The 18484-nt window shown below is 34.4% G+C and overlaps 5 protein-coding genes across 6 annotated transcripts; 4 read left to right on the forward strand and 1 right to left on the reverse strand.

Annotated features, from left to right (window-relative positions):
* The first annotated feature begins 8 nt into the window (after positions 1 to 8).
* LOC116346621 lies at positions 9 to 951 on the forward strand. The gene is made up of 4 exons (XM_031776779.1): positions 9 to 254; positions 313 to 479; positions 553 to 588; positions 698 to 951. The coding sequence occupies exons 1-4, from the start codon at positions 192 to 194 to the stop codon at positions 864 to 866; spliced, it is 435 nt and encodes a 144-aa protein (XP_031632639.1). The 5' UTR covers positions 9 to 191; the 3' UTR covers positions 867 to 951.
* A 5443-nt stretch (positions 952 to 6394) lies between these two features.
* LOC116346619 lies at positions 6395 to 8208 on the forward strand. 2 transcript variants are annotated; one of them, XR_004201616.1, is made up of 6 exons: positions 6395 to 6718; positions 6781 to 6908; positions 6989 to 7012; positions 7113 to 7424; positions 7490 to 8097; positions 8160 to 8208. XR_004201616.1 is itself a non-coding variant. In XM_031776775.1 (5 exons), exons 4-5 carry the CDS (start codon positions 7211 to 7213, stop codon positions 8089 to 8091), a joined length of 816 nt encoding a protein of 271 aa, XP_031632635.1. In that variant the 5' UTR covers positions 6395 to 6718; positions 6781 to 6908; positions 6989 to 7012; positions 7113 to 7210; the 3' UTR covers positions 8092 to 8189. The 2 variants fall into 2 exon arrangements, 1 of the variants encoding a protein (XP_031632635.1); XM_031776775.1 differs by having other exon boundaries at positions 7490 to 8189.
* Positions 8209 to 8700: 492 nt separating this feature from the next.
* On the reverse strand, positions 8701 to 11755 carry LOC116346620 (spliceosome RNA helicase DDX39B-like). Its single transcript, XM_031776776.1, has 9 exons — positions 11583 to 11755; positions 11046 to 11444; positions 10850 to 10912; positions 10459 to 10782; positions 10204 to 10328; positions 9802 to 9999; positions 9559 to 9731; positions 9362 to 9463; positions 8701 to 9148 (listed from the first exon to the last, which is right to left on the reverse strand). Exons 2-9 carry the CDS (start codon positions 11164 to 11166, stop codon positions 9073 to 9075), a joined length of 1182 nt encoding a protein of 393 aa, XP_031632636.1. The 5' UTR covers positions 11167 to 11444; positions 11583 to 11755; the 3' UTR covers positions 8701 to 9072.
* Positions 11756 to 12945: 1190 nt separating this feature from the next.
* Positions 12946 to 14101, forward strand: LOC116346624. Its single transcript, XM_031776787.1, has 3 exons — positions 12946 to 13064; positions 13240 to 13418; positions 13563 to 14101. The coding sequence occupies exons 2-3, from the start codon at positions 13248 to 13250 to the stop codon at positions 13773 to 13775; spliced, it is 384 nt and encodes a 127-aa protein (XP_031632647.1). The 5' UTR covers positions 12946 to 13064; positions 13240 to 13247; the 3' UTR covers positions 13776 to 14101.
* On the forward strand, positions 14101 to 18336 carry LOC116346623. Its single transcript, XM_031776786.1, has 3 exons — positions 14101 to 14155; positions 14232 to 14633; positions 14714 to 18336. Exons 2-3 carry the CDS (start codon positions 14478 to 14480, stop codon positions 15335 to 15337), a joined length of 780 nt encoding a protein of 259 aa, XP_031632646.1. The 5' UTR covers positions 14101 to 14155; positions 14232 to 14477; the 3' UTR covers positions 15338 to 18336.
* Positions 18337 to 18484: the final 148 nt, after the last annotated feature.

Raw genomic sequence — 18484 nt, forward strand, 5'->3', positions numbered from 1 at the left:
CAGAAATTAAACCTAAAATTCTTTGTTCGCTGCAAGAACAAAATAATGAAGATGATCTTTTGAACGATACGAACGTAGAAGAAGAGAAAAAAGATAATATTGAGACATTGGACTCTAATTTTACTATCGAAACGAGGCACAGTGACTCACCAATTGAATCATGTGTTATAAGTCAAGAGGACAAAATTAACATGGTTAAAATTGAAAAGGTTTGCTTTGAAGAAAAACAAAAATGGTTTATTGACAAGAAGCAGGTATAATTTAAATAATTTTCGTTTATAACACATTTCCAAACATGTTATATATTTTCAGAATGAACGAAAAAAAGTGGAAATGCCATTTACGAAAACACCAAAAGAAAGACCAGTCATTTTACCTGGTGGGATAAAATGGAAAAATGAAAAGGATGCATGGAATGAAGATTTCATTGCAGAAGTTTTAAGTTCACAAGCTGAGTTGATTAATGGGAATACTTTGGGGTTGGTTTTTATTAAATCGATTAGTTAAAAAAATGTGAATCACCATCTCCATCTTATTTAAAACATTTTGTAGGATATATGAGAGCCCATATTTACCTTATGATAATAGGTAATTCATCTGATCGTAATTCATTTTATCGTACTTCATCTGATCGTAGCATCAAGACTTACAATGTTTGAATATAAAAAAAATACATCTTTTTTCTTTCATCTTTCAGAGTTAATTTTCTTAAGTATAAAAAACCAGAGAAAGATCTATCAAATTTAAATCGAAGCGAAGTTTTAAAATTGATAAATAACACTGATCATGCATCTACGAAAATTTCTGAACGAGCAGCAAAGACGCTTACTTCTAATGACGTTTTGGAAGCAGTTTTTATCAACTAATTACTTTATTTTACGGTCAATTAATGTCACTAAAGTCGTATTTAAAATAAACGCACATTAATGTGGCCAAAATTAGAATCATTCATTAAAATCTTAAATTATTTTTGAGCGTGGGTTGATTGTAGATATAAGTAATCAATTGTTAAATCGGTTTATTTAATCAGTTAACTGCAAAGAGAGTTAGAAAATGTTGATTCAATTTTGAGTGGTGATAAAAAATATATTGCTATAGGAAAAATGAATGGAAGTTGTGTTTCGCATCTAACATATTTCGTACGATCCATATCATCACGAAGATCATTTATTTCAATATAATCACATTTCAATTCAGGTCAAAATGACATTGGAACATGTGTCCAAGATCCTTTACCGAAGCAGGTTTGTTTAAGAAAAATAAAAGTGTTTGAATAAATAACTTTAACGAATGTTTTTTTTTTCTACCAAAAATAGTAATACAGATGAAAAATATTTCGAAAGATATTTAAAACGAGAAATACCATTTGATAATTGTGCTTTTGAGCTCAGGATAAGTGGAAGTAGTGATGATGACCAAAGACGCATGTCTTTCGTTGATATATTGTGGGGATTCGAAGTGACCGGAGGATCTGATCAATATGAAGCACTCACAGTGATTGATGTAAGAGATTGCGAGTGCAAATATATATAAATTGTTAAAAAAACAATAGCATTATTTTATTCAAGGTTCGAAGGAGTGAGTATCTAGGGGGTAGACACCAATTCAAAATGAAAAATCTATATTAAAATACTCAATTGTATAATTTCATTGATTCCAACGATTCCATTAGAATTATAATAAAAAACACAAAACTCACAAATCCGAAGAATCCGAAGGATCCGAAGAATCTCATGAATCATTGGGACTTTGACAAAGTCACTTTGTCAATAATATAAAATGTGTTGATTGTTGAGTTGAATTTTATTCCATTGTTAAAAGTCGGTAAAAATGAAATCATTGCATAAACAAAAATAATTGAATTCTATTTTAATTTATATCTGCTAGCATATTTATTTTCTATAAAATCAACATATACATTTGTGGGTCAAAAGAAAAAACACAAAAATGTGAATATTTAATGAATCTGTGGATCTTTACGAATCTGTGCAAATCATTGGAATCATAGCAATTTAAATCAAAAATTTGAATCGAATGTGAATCTTTGTAAAATTTTGTAATCATACTAATCGTACAAATCCGACACAAAAGGTGAATGGATTCGCGGGTGTCTCCCCCCTAGGTGAGTATGCGTTTAGAGCGGGAATTAGAAAAAATGACATAATTTTTCGTATTAACAATGTTTTTACGGATGGTATTAATAACGATATATAAAATCATATATTATACTGATAAATATCAAATAAAAAACCTCTATCAACGTTCCGAATTTACAAATGTATATTAAGTTTATATTCACAGTACACAGAAAATATATCTACCAACTATTTTCGTCACAAAATCGATATAAGAAATTTTGTGTTTCAAATTTTGGTTTCGTCACTCGTTCTTCACCTTGATAGAGGTTTTTTATTTGATATCAATAGTTTTGTAAGCGCTATTTTCCAAGTTAAAGAAGAATATTTTTTTTTAGGTTATTTTTGGACCAAATTTATACAAATTATGGTTCATAATGAGGAACAGAGGTATTTTTCAGTGGTATGTGGTATGCATATTGTTTTATCTTTGACTTGAGGCTTTAATTGATGAAATTTTCAAGAGAACCTATGCAGTCTTTTCCGAAAAATGCCGGTTATGTGTGCGGTCAACGGTCAATTTTTGGTTTTTTGCCAATTTGGCCACCCACACAAGAAATTTTTAAGTCGCAATTGACACCACTTGAGAACTTACTTTAAGACCTTTCGAACGAATATGCATTTGTCCTGGTTATGTCAAGTCTAGGTCCCACAGCGACTGCATGAAATATTGGCCATTTTTGCATGACCTTTTGCATATTTTGCCATTTACCAACATTTTTGTAGATTTCTTTTAATTTCATTTGTGACTAACCGCATGTACCTCTCCCGACGATAGTTCACCTTCTGGCCTGGTGGGAGGGGACATAAGATTCGGTATTTTATCGATCTTATGCGAGGAAACTATCAATCATGTAGTTATTTGTTGTAAAAATTTCATATTTCATACATCTAGACATTTTTGTGAAAATTCGAATTTTGGTACATTTGGCCGATTTTTGGTGGAATAGCTATCCAAAACGGTCGATATTTTATTCAATTTTGTTTGGCTAGTCACAGAGCATATTTACAGAGTCATTGAGGTACATTTTGGCCCATAAAATACTTCAAATGTTAAAAGTAACATTTTTTGTCATTTTTGGCCATTTTTGGTCATATTCGGACTATCAAAGGCCATATCTCGAAAACAAGAATTTTCTGAGATATGAGCTATGCGGTATTTTATAGCTTAGACTTGGGCCTAAAAATCGATGAAATTTTCAAGTGACCAAGAAAGGCTAGTTTTCGAGCTAATGACCATTATGTGTCCGTCCAAACGGTAACTTTTTGGTTTTTGGCCAATTTGGCCACCCCAAATTGAAATTTTTGGACCGCAAATGACTTCATTCGATAGCTCACTTCAAGACCTTTCCAATGATATGCATATGTCCGGGGGGTGTCAAATCATGGCGCTTCGGTGACCATAGGAAAAAAAGTCGAAAAGTGACTTTTAGAGGCCGGCCATGGCCAACATGGCGGCCAAATCGAAAAGTGCCGGACCAAAAAAGTCTTAGTTTTTTATGTACTTTAATCCCAGAAAGTTTCAAAGAGGTACGCGAAAAAAGTGCACAGACACACAGACATACATTTTGATATTTCATAGAAATTCATATGAAATTTTTAAAATAATAATTTTTTCGAACGGATTAACCGATTTCGACGTTTGAGATATCGTTGGAAAGGTATTGAGCTCTAGAATTCGAATATCGATGTTTCAGAGGTCAATGACCTCATTTAGTGCCATCTATGGTCATGAAACTGAATTTTGACCCTTTTCTTGAAAGGACCATATTTTGAAGACAGGTGGACCGATTTTCAAACTTCTATATTTTTTCTTGATCTATAGCCCAAGGGCTTTCCAACCATACATCAACCGGGGCCAACAACCTTCTAGGTCTGTATTTCGTATATTACGTGTATATATAGCGAGTTCGACTTTTCAACACACTAATGTGGTTTCGTCACTCGCGCAATCTGCCGTCCGCTGTGATATAATTAATTGGATCTTATTTTGTGTAATCGCTCTTTCTAACTGGAATATTAAATAAAGAGTCTTACAGGAGTAAGACGAACTTTTCCGCACGGTGGTAGATGCGTATTTTATCAAGCTATATATATTCGGCATCGAAATATTCTTTAATTTAATAGCAGAAGTACTCGCAAAAGATTTTTCATCCGTAAGATAAACTTTTCCGCACTGTGATCCACAACATGCATTTATTACGTATCTTTTACCGTAAATATGAATTCATGAGAAAACTGAATCTGATATAAGTTTTGCGATACAAATAATTGATCGTTCTAGAATAAAAACAACTTATTGTTTACTCGCATATCGAAACGCGACTCAAAACGGTTGCATATCAAAGCGAGACAATATTTCGTTACCAAAGGAATAAAGAACATTGACTTTTTATTATACAAAATGTGTAAGTTTCATTTTGTGCTGATAACTAGCTACTGTTCTGCCTTGTTTTAGTAACAGAATTTTGTTTCGCTTTGATATGCGACGCAGTTTAACGATATAAATATTTCACACTCTCGAAGGCTCGGTATAAAATACACAAAAAGTGAAAAAAAAAACTTCTCATTCTCAAATTTCATAAACAATCAAATGGATTGTATCAGCAATTTTTATTATGCAGTTGTGTGTCAATAGAATGTTGTTTGTAAACAAAAGGCCATGCATTGAGAAATAACATGTAAGGGTGAGTTAGATAGCATTGAACAACAATTTGGGTGACAGAAATAGCAAATTTTTACAATCAGTCGCACCAGATGATATAGGCCATTTAATTGTGCATAAAAATTGAGAAAAGAAATCAGATTTTTTTTTTACTTTTTATGCTCTATACGGAGTCTCCGAGAGTTTCATATAAACTCGCCTTGCAATAGCCAAATAACGACTATTGATTCAATTACGATTGGTATTCGCTTACTATTCAATAGGCATCTCATAGCAAGTTTATATGAAACTCTCGGAGACTCGGTATAGAGCACTCAAACAGTGAAAAAAGTCCAGATCGTGATTTAGATGATATGGAATGCGATTTTTTTCATTCTGATTTCACCAGGTGATATAGAAAATTGAGTAGTATTTGAGAATCAAATAAAAAACCTCTATCAAGGTGAAGAACGAGTGACGAAACCAAAATTTAAAACACAAAATTTCTGATATCAATTTTGTTACGAAAATAGTTGGTAGATATATTTTCTGTGTACTGTGAATATTAGCTTAATATACATTTGTATATTCGAAACGTTGCAGAAATTCTATCTTCTTCTTTTTACTTTGAGTTCATACTGACGCAATGAAGCAACGTTCCGAATATACACTTGACTTGAGGCTTAAATTGATGAAATTTTCAAGAGAACATATGCAGTCTTTTTCGGAAAAATGCCCGTTATGTGTGCGGTCAACCCCCAATTTTTGGTTTTTTGCCAATTTGGCCGGGTGGCCAATTTGTGGGGGTCCACATGACATTTTTAAGTCGCAATTGACACCACTTGAGAGCTTACTTTAAGACCTTTTCAACGAATATGCATTTGTCCTGGTTATGTCAAGTTTAGGTCCCACAGTGACCGTATGAAATAATGGCCATTTTTGCATGACCTTTTGCATAGTTTTCTATTTATACTAACATTTTTGTAGATTTCTTTTAATTTCATTTGTGACTAACCGCATGCACCTCTCCCGACTATAGTGCACCTTCTGGCCTGGTGGGAGGGGCATAAGATTCGGTATTTTATCGATATTATGCGAGGAAACTATCAAACATGTAGTTATTTGTAGTTAAGATTTCTTATTTCATACATGTAGACATTTTTCTCGCCTATATCAATATACAGGGACTCATGATGGTTGCTTTAAATAACGTGTAAACCAATTTATTTGACAATGAATTGCGTCATATTGTCTTTTATAAAGTAAATACAAATTATAACACCTTTTTATATAAAGAAAACCGTCTACCTTCCACGTTTATGTGATAAATGTTAGGCACATGTTTTCGGTTCACTGTAAATGTTTAAAATATTTCGCACATTCTAATAAATTGATGTCGCAATTAAGACAAAGTTTTGAATTTCCTTGTAATTAGTAATATGATAAAAATGAGTGATTATTGAAATAAATAAATTTGATTTCTTATTAATCCATTGTTAGTATTTCCCAGTTTTGTTTGGGTGTATAAGACTCGTTTACTTTTTATTGTTTTAACCTTAATGGAATTATAAGAAAATTCCATCTATAATTTATAACGTCATTCATTAAAAAAAAGTATTCTAAGTTGTCACTTCATCTTTTACAATTTTTCATTTTCTTCTTTTATAAGTATACACTGCCTTTAGTATATAGTTAATTAAAGTTCGTTCGCTTGAGACGCTTGTCTTTATTTTTTTGGAAATACTTGCAGCAAAGGGAAAAAAATGTATATTTTCTTGCACGTTAAAATTTTTGCAACATAATTGTATGGTGTTTTTGGTGGAAGTGCCATGTCTTCTTCATCATCATCAAGCTCAAAAAAACCAGCCGACAATTTTAATATCGATAAATTTCAATAGAAAGGAGATTCAATTTATTTTATGTGTATAACAACCGATTCGTATGTATTGAATGTTTATTTGTATCCCTTGCAAGTTAAAATAACAACGCATTATTTTGCAGTCAACGTAAATTCTATGTGGCTGAAGTCAATGGAAGCATTCCTTCGGCTTAAGTTGACCGGTTAGATAATGGAAAAGGTCTATCGTTACTCTTTCACGGCATTGAGAATATATTCGATTCAGTAAACGGTAAAGACACCACACTAGCATTTGTCTTTTACCAAATTATTTTGAGCTATATCTAAATATCAATCGTTTGTTTCCCATAGGATCGCATTCAACATTTGCAAATGGTAAGTTTTTCTCTCTATCATTCTCCTGATAAACAGCAGTGCAAAGAATATAATAAAATTCCTCACTACTGTGTAAAACGAAAATTTCTTTGCTTTGAAGAATGGTTCGAGGCATCTGGAAACAATATTTGTATTGTATCGTATACGTACGTGACAAATTCATCGACAGATACAAAAATAAATTCTGCTATATGTAGAATGGTGAAAACCCGTCGACCTGAATATGTTGCAAAGATGGCTCGTGACTTGGTGTTGGACATAGGTGAAAAATGTGCGATGTCGACCAGAAATAAATGTGTTAAGAATTTATCTCATGTTGATGTGACTGGTTTTGGTTTTGGTGCGCACATCGCTGGTTACACTTGTGAATATTTATTCAAAAGAACGGATGGAAAGGTCCGAATCTTATTGGGTATGTATTCTATACAAATATTCAGTCAAAAAAGCATTCCTAAAGCATGCTTCGATTTCACATAGCTTTGGTTCCAATAAAACCTGCTCTATGTGGAGCTGCTGATTATGTTCAAGTAATCCATACCTCCATAAAGGTAGGAATGTGGAATCAGATGGGAGATGTTGACATATACGTAAAATATGAGAGCGATGAAAATTTGGGTCCTTTAAATGATGTACATGGAATTGCATTTTTCATCCATCTCGTAACATCTACTAAGCGACTTTTTATAATGGCAGAAATGAATAATAACACTAAACCTGGAATCGGCAAAGTGTTAAATAGTCCAACAAATATTGAACCGAATGAATGTTTAATCGGTGTACACGGTACCCTGAATGTAAGTCATCGTGGAAAAAAATTTGGATTTTTGTTGAAAAACGGTGATCCAATTTTCTGGAGAGGAGTTGGCAATTTCAAGTATATTATTTCGGGACCTCAAGAAGTTGAAGAAGAAGATGAGGATTGCATATTATGCTGCGAAAATAAGAAAAAAGCACTTTTATTGCCGTGCAAACATATGGAAACATGTATTACTTGTTGGTTTGAATGGGAAAACGCCCAAACCGAAGCATCGAAATGTCCCATTTGTAGACGAGAAGGAAGATTTCAAAGAGGTCAATAAAAAAAAGTAAGTTAGTTTGCATCGAACAATGTTTCTACTCAATACACGGCAAATCTTTTTTCTTTCAGCCTCCGTAAGAGAAAGAGAAATCAAAATAATTGGGCTGCTTATTCTTTGATTCGATGAAAAAAATCCACATGAAATGTCGGTGTTCAAAATAAAATCAATTTATTTGACAATGAATAAGCATATTGTATTTTGTAATAGTAATTTGAAATAATAACACCTTCCGAATAATAATTTCGCGCATTGGAATATTAATGATACATAATTTGCAATTGAATGGATGTGATTCACTTTAGACAATTTCATATTTTTCTGGATAAAATACCGTTTCCACCGGTTTCCACTGAGAATGGTACAGTTGAACCATCTTCAATTTTCGTAACTTGTAAGACTTTCAGTTCAGCATATGGTACTTTTGATACAAATGTCACTTCAACCGGGAAGAAATCGGCCGAAATGGATGATGGGCAACTGAATTCCATTGAACCAGCCGGATTTGAAGAGTCGACATTCGAAATGTTCCACTGAAGACGATTCTTGCCTTTATCATAATGGTAGTGTAACATAAGTACACACATTCCGACCGATGAAATACAAATAACATTTTTGTTTCATAAAATAATTGCATTTATTCATTATCTCTATGAAATTTGACTGCAGTCATTTTCAATCATGATTAAAAAGATATTCCGAAAATAAACATATGACGTCAAATTAAAAAAAACATTCCTTAAAAATAGATGACTACGCAAGTTTGATTAAAATAGTTCAGGTATCCGCGTAAATCATATCCTTTTTCATTGGAGTGAAAAAATGTCTCGTTCAGTTGAACCCATAAGTAAGTTTCTAATAATACACGTAACACACGAGATTAGAGATTGGAGTACTCCATCAAATTAATTTCTATTAATTGATGAAAAGTGTGCTATTTTAAGCATTAAAACCATCCAAGTATACGATATATGCATCTTTTGCTCATTTTTTTGTAATACTCTTTATTTTCTGGTATAAAACTTGAACCATATCCCGAGAAAGTGGTGGGCAATGAAGCCTATAAAAATTAATATAATTCATTAAAATTCATTAAAATTCATTAAAATTCATTCGTTTACTACAATATTCCTAAATAATAACAATTGAAAAAAGGGCTTTAAAAATGAAGTGCTTGCAAATGAATGTGCTAAACTGAGATTGAAAACCAATTTAACTTTAATGAAGTAATTCACACCAAGAAATAAAACAACAGATCAAACTATCTAAAAACCTTTCGAATCGATAAACCCAGGATACGACTGCAGTTACTTCAGAAACTTCCGTCATTTTGATATCGAAACGCTTTTGAATTTTTTCCAACATTTCAGCATCCCTATTCAAATCAATACATTGAATTAGTAAAATATTGGCATAATTGCGAATCAAAGAAGAAATTCAATAAGATCCGTTCATTTTGTAGATATTTACTCATTTGAAACGAATGTAATGATTGTTGAGCGGTTCATTGCAACACAGTTCACACGATCAATGTATGCATCGGCATCGTTTGGCAAATCGTAGTTGATAATCATCTTGACTCCTTGAATATTCTTCGTATTATGTGCGTTCAAATGAGTTGTGATCAAAATGCGCTGATAAAACTGTTTAAAAGCAATGATTTTAAGAGACTTGCATGGTATGTAAACTACAAAAGATGAATGCAAATGATACCTGTTCATATTTCGGTTGGTATGAAAAGATTTCTTTATATTCAGCTGCATGCGAATTCACAAAAATAACTGCTTTATCGGGGTTCATTGCTTCCAGCAATTCTAATATCTTCTTGACCTTCTCATGCTCTTGAGTTTTGATGTAATAATGACGCAAACCATGCAAAATCAATTTGGTCTCATTATCGACGAATATTGGCTATTTATTATAATTATTATGGGAGTAGGGAAAACATAAACCGAAAAAAGAGAGAAAAAGAAAGGAAAATGTCAATTTTTTTTTCAATTACTTCCAACCGAAATCGATTGGAGATGGATCAGCGACGATGAAATCCACGAAATCAGGCTGTTGTACAAAGCGTGAGATTAAAACCGTTCGCGTGTTTAATTTATATTTACGTACATGTTTCAAAATCGCCTTGCATATATTTCGTTCTTCTTCACCAAATTCACGTGAAGCAAACATCATGAATCGTTTAATTTGCGGAGTTTTTTGTAATATGTCCTTGACTAATGCGTAACGAATTCCTACGAATGTTTCGTATGTTTTGTGTGTGAGAGATGAAAGAGAGAGAGAGAGAGAGAGAGAGAAGGAGAAAGAAAGAGAGGATTAATTTGTCCAACGATCAATTTGTCGTTTGTTCAAGATTAGGCTAACCCACTGGTTCCGAAATTTTGTCAAATTCATCCCAAATTAAGTATTTCAAATGCTCCCACTCGATTTCCTTCATTTCAATAAGCTTTGAAATACAATCAAGAGTGCCGATAACGGTGTGTGGTGTCTCTGCTTTCAGTGTCTCGATTATGATATCTTCTTTTTCAGAGCAGATGTAAACTTTCGATTCTACATTTAATTCCTTGTAACTTTTTTTGATTCCATTAGCAAAATCTGAAGAGGAACAAATGACTAATATTTCAATATTTTTCGTTGGTTCCAATAGCTGCGAGGTTGCTAGCACGAGCACATCACTTTTGTCCATATCTGAAAACAATCAATACAATAACATTCGTTGAGGAACGGAAACACATTTGTCACATGATAGTCTTACTTAGTTTGGCCCCGCAAACGATGTTAAATCCATCCACAAATCGATGAATACACTTCACATCGGCTGAAAAATGAAATAGAAAATATACACACATTATTTCTTTTTTCATTTTTTTCCTTCTAACTACCAAATTTAGCTCTTTTAACTACCAAACTTAGCTATTTTTCGTGTTATTCACCATTACATGTGAACTTACCGTTTGATGGTTTTTTCAAATGACTTTTATCAATAAAATTCTGAATTTCTGGCTTGAACTTCATGTTCCCAAAATCATGCACTTTTGCTCTCTCAACTTCATCCATTTCTTGGTTGGGCATTTTTAATATGTGTTTTATTTATTGTTTTCTTCACCGTTTTATCACCAAAAAAAGTACCTCGATAAAAGACTCTTTCAATATGGCTGAACGAGAGTTTTTTTTTCTTTCTATTGCTTGGTTACTACAGTTGACGTCTACACACAGAGAGCATCAAAAAAAGACGTTGTATTTGTTGGTGCGTGACTCGTGTAGCTTGTGTGTACATGTCACAGTGAAGTCTGAATGTGAACTGATACCAAATCTATGAAATGAATGTGCAGCCCAATGTCAAAGAGTTTCTTTGGAGAAAATTAAGAAATTAAATTTTAATTGAAAAAAATCAAATTTTCAAATGAATTAAAGAAAGAATTTTGAAAAATCATACGAAGAAAAAAAAATGATTAAACGATTATTCGTTAATGTGAATGCATACTCACGCCGTAAGGAGCCGACGACAATGTATTGTGGCTGAGAGATGAGTGTTGCTTTTGTCATTGTATTTGTGTGTATCTTATCACTTTTTTTTGATAAGAATAGAATGCGAGCGTATTATTGAATAAAAACACATACCATGAAAACGTAACTTATTAAATTCATCTCAACTTCAAGTTGAAGGAATTGATCTAATACTTATGAATCATGTTTTGCAATTTATCGGGATTTTATTTTGGTTCAAAATGGATACGTTTATAAAGTGTGTTATAACTAAAACTGATTTGGTAAATTACCGCAAAGAGACTACAGAATAAATGGTTTCGAAACATTGTCGCCTGTTTTGTATATATATAATTTGAACACAGACGATTTTTTTCGACAAGTTTCGTCACCAAGGAATGAAGTTGAAAGAGTGAAAAATCAATTGCCATTTCATTCTAACCAAATTTGGACAAATATGTAACGTTTTTAGGACATTTTAACGTTAAAAAATGTAACGCTTTGGCCCGGTTTAGTGGTCATTTCCGTGTCAAATGGAACGTAGATTTTGTGTGTAGTTTCCAGTATAATTACAACTTCCAATGGAATGATTCGTTCCACTTGTTTACTACCATACAAAAACATACTCTGACCGTATAATATGATCGCCACCCAATATGTGTACTGTACGTTAAGTTTTTGTATTTCAAATTTAATGATTTATTTACCGCAATAAAATCCATTCTCTGCAAACAAATTAGATTTGAGTGATTTGATTTAATTTTCTGCAAAAGAATTTTTTTTAAACGGCACTTAGCATTTATTTTTTTAAATACTTTCGTATTCATGAACGTATATGAATTTCGAATTTCGAAATCTGAGAGACATTCGAATTGAATTTGACAGTTGCCGTTCAACCATCGTCAGTTTGAAAAAAGATGCAAACATCATAATTTTGTTTACATTTTAAAATGTGCTTTGTTTTGAGAATGCATCGTGGATTTTTAGTTCAAACAAACAGAATTCTTTCTTCTAATTTCAACGTAGATATTGTGAATTTGCAAAGAATATATTTATTTACGGTGAATTTTGTGCTTGTTCTTGTTTTGTTTTTAAAATAACAGAACATTTCCAAAGTCACACAGTAAGAAATCAAAGCGGCATTACAGTGTATTTTGTATCGAATTGATAGGAAGTTCATTTGAACCGCTTAGAATAAAAGTAGTGAATGAGAAAAAGTGAAAATAAAAGTCGAACATAAAGTTTTTTTTGTATGGATTTTGTCTATATAAAAAAAACTTTATGTTCGACTTTTATTTTCACTTTTTCTCATTCACTACTTTTATTATAAGCGATTCATTTTATTTGTGTGGAAGTGCATTCTTCATTTTATATGTCTTTGTTGTGTGAATTTGACTGTGTATTAACTTCAAATTTGATGCCATTGGATTTTTGACTGTCGAATATTGCGAATCGAATTCAGTTTAGCGAAAAATCCTCACAAGGCAAGTTGATTTAAACTGTTTGGCCATTCAATCATTGTTATTGTTGTACTCTCTATTGTGTGTTTTGTGCTTTGAAATTGCGATTTGACGTTGTGTGTAGCCTTCAATTGTTTATATAATTATTTAACGCATTTTTTCTTTCTTTTTTCCGTTTTTTTTTTAAATTTTGAAATAGACTGCAAAATGGGTCGTCACAAGAAGGCTGATCCAAACGCCGACCAAAGGTGTATAAAGCAAGGACTGCCATCAATTATCCGTGAACGATATCGGGATGTAATTGTCGCAATCATTTCGAACTTATCGGTGAAGGCTACGAAGATCGCATGCCTTGCATCGTTACTATTTTTGATGAAGGTAAGTACACACATTTCTTTGACCAAATTTTATTTTTCTTCATTATTTCATCATTTTTTCGGCACTATGCGATCCATTGTATTTATATGAATCGATTTGATTGTTTGTCTCTCTCTCTCTATGTGTTCTGTGTTTCTTGAATAGGTCAATGAAGCACTCGACGATTTCAACTATGATTTTTTTGAAACCGATGAACCATCAACGATCATACACAACTGTTTTAAGGCCGTTCTTGTCGATAACATTGGTAACATATCGCTTATGTTACCTGGTTTCCGCAACATTGTCGACGCTGCACACATTGACTGGCCCACAAACGGTGGGTTCGGGAACGGTTTTAAATATATATGGGATTAGTACTACGACAATGTCAAAACGAACCTGACAACGCATTGCGAGTCTCGATTGCGGAAGTTTTTTAAAATGAGAGCATTCGAACTCAACGACTACGCCATCAAGTACAATTATTTCAACAATTTGTACGGTATGATCGAATTCGAATTGCCATACTACGACGAGGAAGATATAAAAAATGCCATCAATTATACTTATCGTCGTCGAAACACCGCAATTGGCGACGTTGAACGTGAGATGCGATTGGGTGAACTATTGGATGAATTGCGTTGATTGGGAGCACCGGACGATTGCAATATCCGTGACTTTGTGAAAGAGGATTGGTTCAAGTCGATTCGCATGTGGTCGGAAATTCAGCGCGATATTCGGAACTTTCACTTTGCATACGAAGATCGTCGCGATAAACCGCAAATAAAAAACTTTGTCGTTGTGCCGATGTGCACTTTTCAGCGTCGGCACATTCGAATTGACACCGACGCATTGTACGTTATCCTATCGAATGCGAAATTGGTGCCTCGAAAGTGCGGTAAACGGACACGTAAAGACGGAACAACAAATTTCAAAAACATCACGAGCAACGAATTCCGCACAAATAAAATCCTAAGTTGGAATTTATTCTTCGATGTGGAGAAAATTCTCAAACTTGTGCACAACAAAAAGGAATTCGATTCTCAAATTTGTTCCGATGGCGTATCTGTACCGTTGATGTACAAAAAACCGAAAGTACCACCAGTCGAGACAACAGATGACGAAATCAAGGCAATGTATGACAGCAATGAGTTGAAATATGCTGTTGGATGTGATCCGGGTATGCGAACGTGGAACGCTTCCGTACGACGAGATTTGCATACCAAAGAAGAGGTAAATTTGTCATTTAATAATGAATGAAAGCGATTGTGATTGTGAATACAATGTTGTTTTTGTTGTTTTCATTTTGTTAGGTGAATTTGCGTATATCCAGCAAGCGATATCACTGGGATGCGAAACAAGGCCGACGTAATGCAAAAGCCGAACGAATCACAAGATTGTTTTCTTTCGAAGAGCAAGCCGATCGTAATCGAATTGCAGCTATGATTGGTGAAAGGCCATCGCTAAAAGGACCATCATGGCGTTCGTACATTGAACATCGATTACGTGTAATGAATGATGGCATTGAAACATACTCAACCAAACAGTATGCACGCTTGGGACTGGACAAGCATATCGAATCGGTTCGTGCAATCGACAAAACGGCATGCAAAATGGTTCACAATCAACCATCAATTTTCTACATGGGAGCCAGCGGATCAACACCAGCTAATTCGCCGATTAAGATCAAGAAACATGTGCGATGTCCAGGCACACGGAAGCTGCTTGCGGCCATTATGAAACGTGGCAATTGCATCATTCGAATGGTCGATGAGTACATGACATCACAACATTGTCCATTGTGTTTCAAACGATTTCCACAACAAACTCGACGTGATCGATACAAGACATGTGTGGGTTGTGTACCAAATCCAATTGTTGGACTACCACGAACCATCGTAACCAATGTGAGCAAACGATTACTACAAATGCGATGAACAATTGAACGAATGTGGCGCGAGATGCGTGATATAGGCGATGTCATTGCTGCAACTCTTCGAGATGGACCGAATGCAGGTCGTTTGGTGTCAAAGAAGCAACGCTTCTTCAAAACATGGCTACCAAATGTTGCAAACGTTGAAATCGAGGGAGCTGCCGGAGCACAACCAACGCTCACAACTGTATACTTTTTTTCATAAATTCTGTAAATAACATGTCATTCAAAGTATTGGCCATCGGAAGCTATAACCTTTTCCCATTTTTCTGGCAGCATATGGATTTCGCGCCAAAAGAACTGCTCATTTTTTGAGGTTAGGAAAGAATCAATCCAATTTTTGATATCTTCAATTGAAGTGAAGCGTATTCCAGACAAGGCATTCTGCATCGATCGAAACAAGTGATAGTCAGAAGGGGCAATGTCTAGGCTATACGGCGGGTGGGGCAAAACTTCCCATCCACTATTTTCCAAATAGTTTTTAACGGTGGTATTTCACCGGGGGGACATCTACGACAGAATTTTTTGGAAATGATTCAAAAAAATGTGCCCAATTTGTGCCCAAGGAGAGTCACGTAGGTTGGGCCGGGTTTAGTTTTTTGGCTAACATTTTTTACTCAAAATAAAAATGACGGATAGTTATATACCGTCGGAAAGGTATTATTCCGAGCTACAAATTTGCCGAAAAGAGTAATTGATTGCTTCGAAAACAAAAAAGTTATGACCAAATTTCCGAAAAAATTATTTTTGGCCCCCAAAAAAATTGTCACGTAGGTTGGGCCAGTATGCGAAATTGAGAAGAGGTTGAAAAAAATGAAGTGTAAACGCCAGATTTTAAGTGTTTAAGGTTGATTTATTCATAACAAAGGCTTTCGCCATGAATATATAATGCAAAAATATCAAATATTAATTGTTTCTCTTCAGAACTAACATCGGCATCTGAGTCACAATTTTGGCACGCTGACATGGAATGGCCGCTGACACTTGTTGCACTCCATGGAGTTGTTGTTGGTCAATTTGGCTGGCAAATTCTGCAATCTGCATGCAGATCATGCAGAAATCCACGTCTTCATCTTTGAGGCGACGGCTCGTGCGGGCTGTATTCGCTTTTTTATTGACTCTCTTTGCGGTTTGCTGTCGCTTTTTTGTGCCTTCTTCCTTCTTCTTTTTCTTAGCATCTCTCTTGTGCCGTCTATCTTTGAGGTAGGCAACTGATTCTGGTGAGGTGCTTTTAGATTTCGATGAGCTTCTAGAACATTCCATTTGGCTTTTCTCAAAATTTCTAGAACATTCTATGGATTTCTCTGTGAAAAACATAGCGTCGTATAGTGGCCCAACCTATGTGACTCAAAATGGCTCAACGTGCCTCGGTACCATTTTGACATGACGTGATATATTTTATTCTACACAAGATATGTTCGAAATTCCTTCGAAATATAAAAATAGAGGAAAAACTATAGAGAGAATTTTATATTCACCTTTTTCTGTCGTTGCAAAATTTACACCTTTTTCACTTTTTGAAAATCTTCGAAATCACTTTTTTAAAACAAAAATTTTGTGTGTTCTGGCTCAAATACAAGGGGTGCTAGTTAGCACGTCCATTTATTATGAATAGTTTGCTCCTAGTGAGAGAACAATTCGACAATATAAAAATCATAGTTGCCAATTGCCATATTTCAAAATATCATACTGGCCCAACTTACGTGACGGCCCAGCCTACGTGACTCTCCCCTATCAATAATTTCCCATTTTTAATATTAGGAGTATAACTTAAAAATTTCGCATTTGTTACTAACCTCTTAATTGTCATCTGTACTAGTTTTTGACAGCGACAGCTATTCTATCTTAAAAATTCGCCAAATTGATTTGTCAAAGTGAACACAATTTTTCACACACAAGTTTTATTATTGCATTGAAAATATCGAATTACGTTCCAACAAAACAGCATTTGCGGGAAGTTTCGCTTTTCTTTTTTAATCAAAAGAAAAATGGATCTGAAAGTTATCGTCTGCTCCAGGAAACTTACTCGGAATATACCCCAAATATTAGAACATGCCAAGAGTGGTTTGCACGTTCCCAAAGTAGTGATTTTGACATAAGCGACAAAGAACGGCCAGGTCAACCAAAAAATTCGAAGATGAAGAATTGGAGACATTACTTGATGAAGACCCGTGTCAAACGCAAGAGGAGCTTGCCAAATCATTGGGAATAACTCAAGCAGCCATCTCAAAACGTCTAAAGGCATTGGGGTTTATTCAAAAGCAAGGTAATTGGGTGCCACATGAACTGAAGCCAAGAGACGTTGAAAGGCGATTTTTAACTTGCGAACAGCTGCTCCAAAGGCAAAAAAGGAAGGGTTTTCTGCACCGTATTGTCACTGGGGATGAAAAGTGGATACACTACGACAACTCAAAACGAAAACCAGCATATTTCAAGCGCGGCGAAGCAGTACCATCGACATCAAAGCAAGACATTCATGGTTTCAAGGTAATGCTCTGTATTTGTAGGGATCGACGGGGTGTCATTTATTATGAGCTTCTAAAACCTGGTGAAACTATCACGGGCGATCGATATCGACTACATTTAATGTGTTTGAGCCGAGCATTGTGAGAAAAACGACCGGAATACGAGCAAAGACACGACAAAGTGATTTTGCAGCATGACAATGCTCGGCCACATGTTGCAATCGTTGTGAAAAATTACTTTGAAACGCTGAAGTGCGATGTCTAACCCCACCCGCCGTATAGCCCAAACATTGCTCCTTCCGACTACCATCTATTTCGATCAATGACGCATGGCTTAGCTGAGCAGCACTTCAGTTCTTTCTAAGAAGTCAAAAATTAGGTCGATGAATGTATTGCCTCAAAAGATGAGGAGTTCTTCCGACGCGGAATTCGTATGCTACCAGAAAGATGGGAAAATTCATAGCTTTCGATGGACAATACTTTGAATAATGTATTCTTTCATTTTGTTATTGAAATAAATGCACATTTTCAGCGAAAATTACGAAATTTTTAAGTTGTACTCCCAATAACATAATTATTAACAAATTAATAACATAAATATGTTTGAAAATATGTTAATAACATATTTGCAAAGATTGCATTATGTTATTAAATATGTTATAAATATAATATGAGGGGGCAAGCTG

Source organism: Contarinia nasturtii, unplaced genomic scaffold (assembly GCF_009176525.2).
Source record: "Contarinia nasturtii isolate CC-2019 unplaced genomic scaffold, AAFC_CNas_1.1 Cnas_scaffold_1613, whole genome shotgun sequence".
In the NCBI taxonomy this organism is placed as follows: Eukaryota; Metazoa; Arthropoda; class Insecta; order Diptera; family Cecidomyiidae; genus Contarinia; species Contarinia nasturtii.

Coding starts and splice junctions, on each gene's coding strand:
- LOC116346621 (XM_031776779.1), top strand. CDS start 192: ATGGTTAAAATTGAAAAGGTTTGCTTTGAAGAAAAACAAAAATGGTTT. Junction 480..552: donor ATTAATGGGAATACTTTGGG/GTTGGTTTTTAT, acceptor AACATTTTGTAG/GATATATGAGAGCCCATATT. Junction 589..697: donor TATTTACCTTATGATAATAG/GTAATTCATCTG, acceptor TTCATCTTTCAG/AGTTAATTTTCTTAAGTATA.
- LOC116346619 (XM_031776775.1), top strand. CDS start 7,211: ATGGTGAAAACCCGTCGACCTGAATATGTTGCAAAGATGGCTCGTGAC. Junction 7,425..7,489: donor AAAGGTCCGAATCTTATTGG/GTATGTATTCTA, acceptor GATTTCACATAG/CTTTGGTTCCAATAAAACCT.
- LOC116346620 (XM_031776776.1), bottom strand. CDS start 11,166: ATGCCCAACCAAGAAATGGATGAAGTTGAGAGAGCAAAAGTGCATGAT. Junction 10,913..11,045: donor TTTGAAAAAACCATCAAACG/GTAAGTTCACAT, acceptor TTCATTTTTCAG/CCGATGTGAAGTGTATTCAT. Junction 10,329..10,458: donor CAAAATTTCGGAACCAGTGG/GTTAGCCTAATC, acceptor AAACATTCGTAG/GAATTCGTTACGCATTAGTC.
- LOC116346624 (XM_031776787.1), top strand. CDS start 13,248: ATGGGTCGTCACAAGAAGGCTGATCCAAACGCCGACCAAAGGTGTATA. Junction 13,419..13,562: donor CGTTACTATTTTTGATGAAG/GTAAGTACACAC, acceptor TTTCTTGAATAG/GTCAATGAAGCACTCGACGA.
- LOC116346623 (XM_031776786.1), top strand. CDS start 14,478: ATGTACAAAAAACCGAAAGTACCACCAGTCGAGACAACAGATGACGAA. Junction 14,634..14,713: donor ATTTGCATACCAAAGAAGAG/GTAAATTTGTCA, acceptor TCATTTTGTTAG/GTGAATTTGCGTATATCCAG.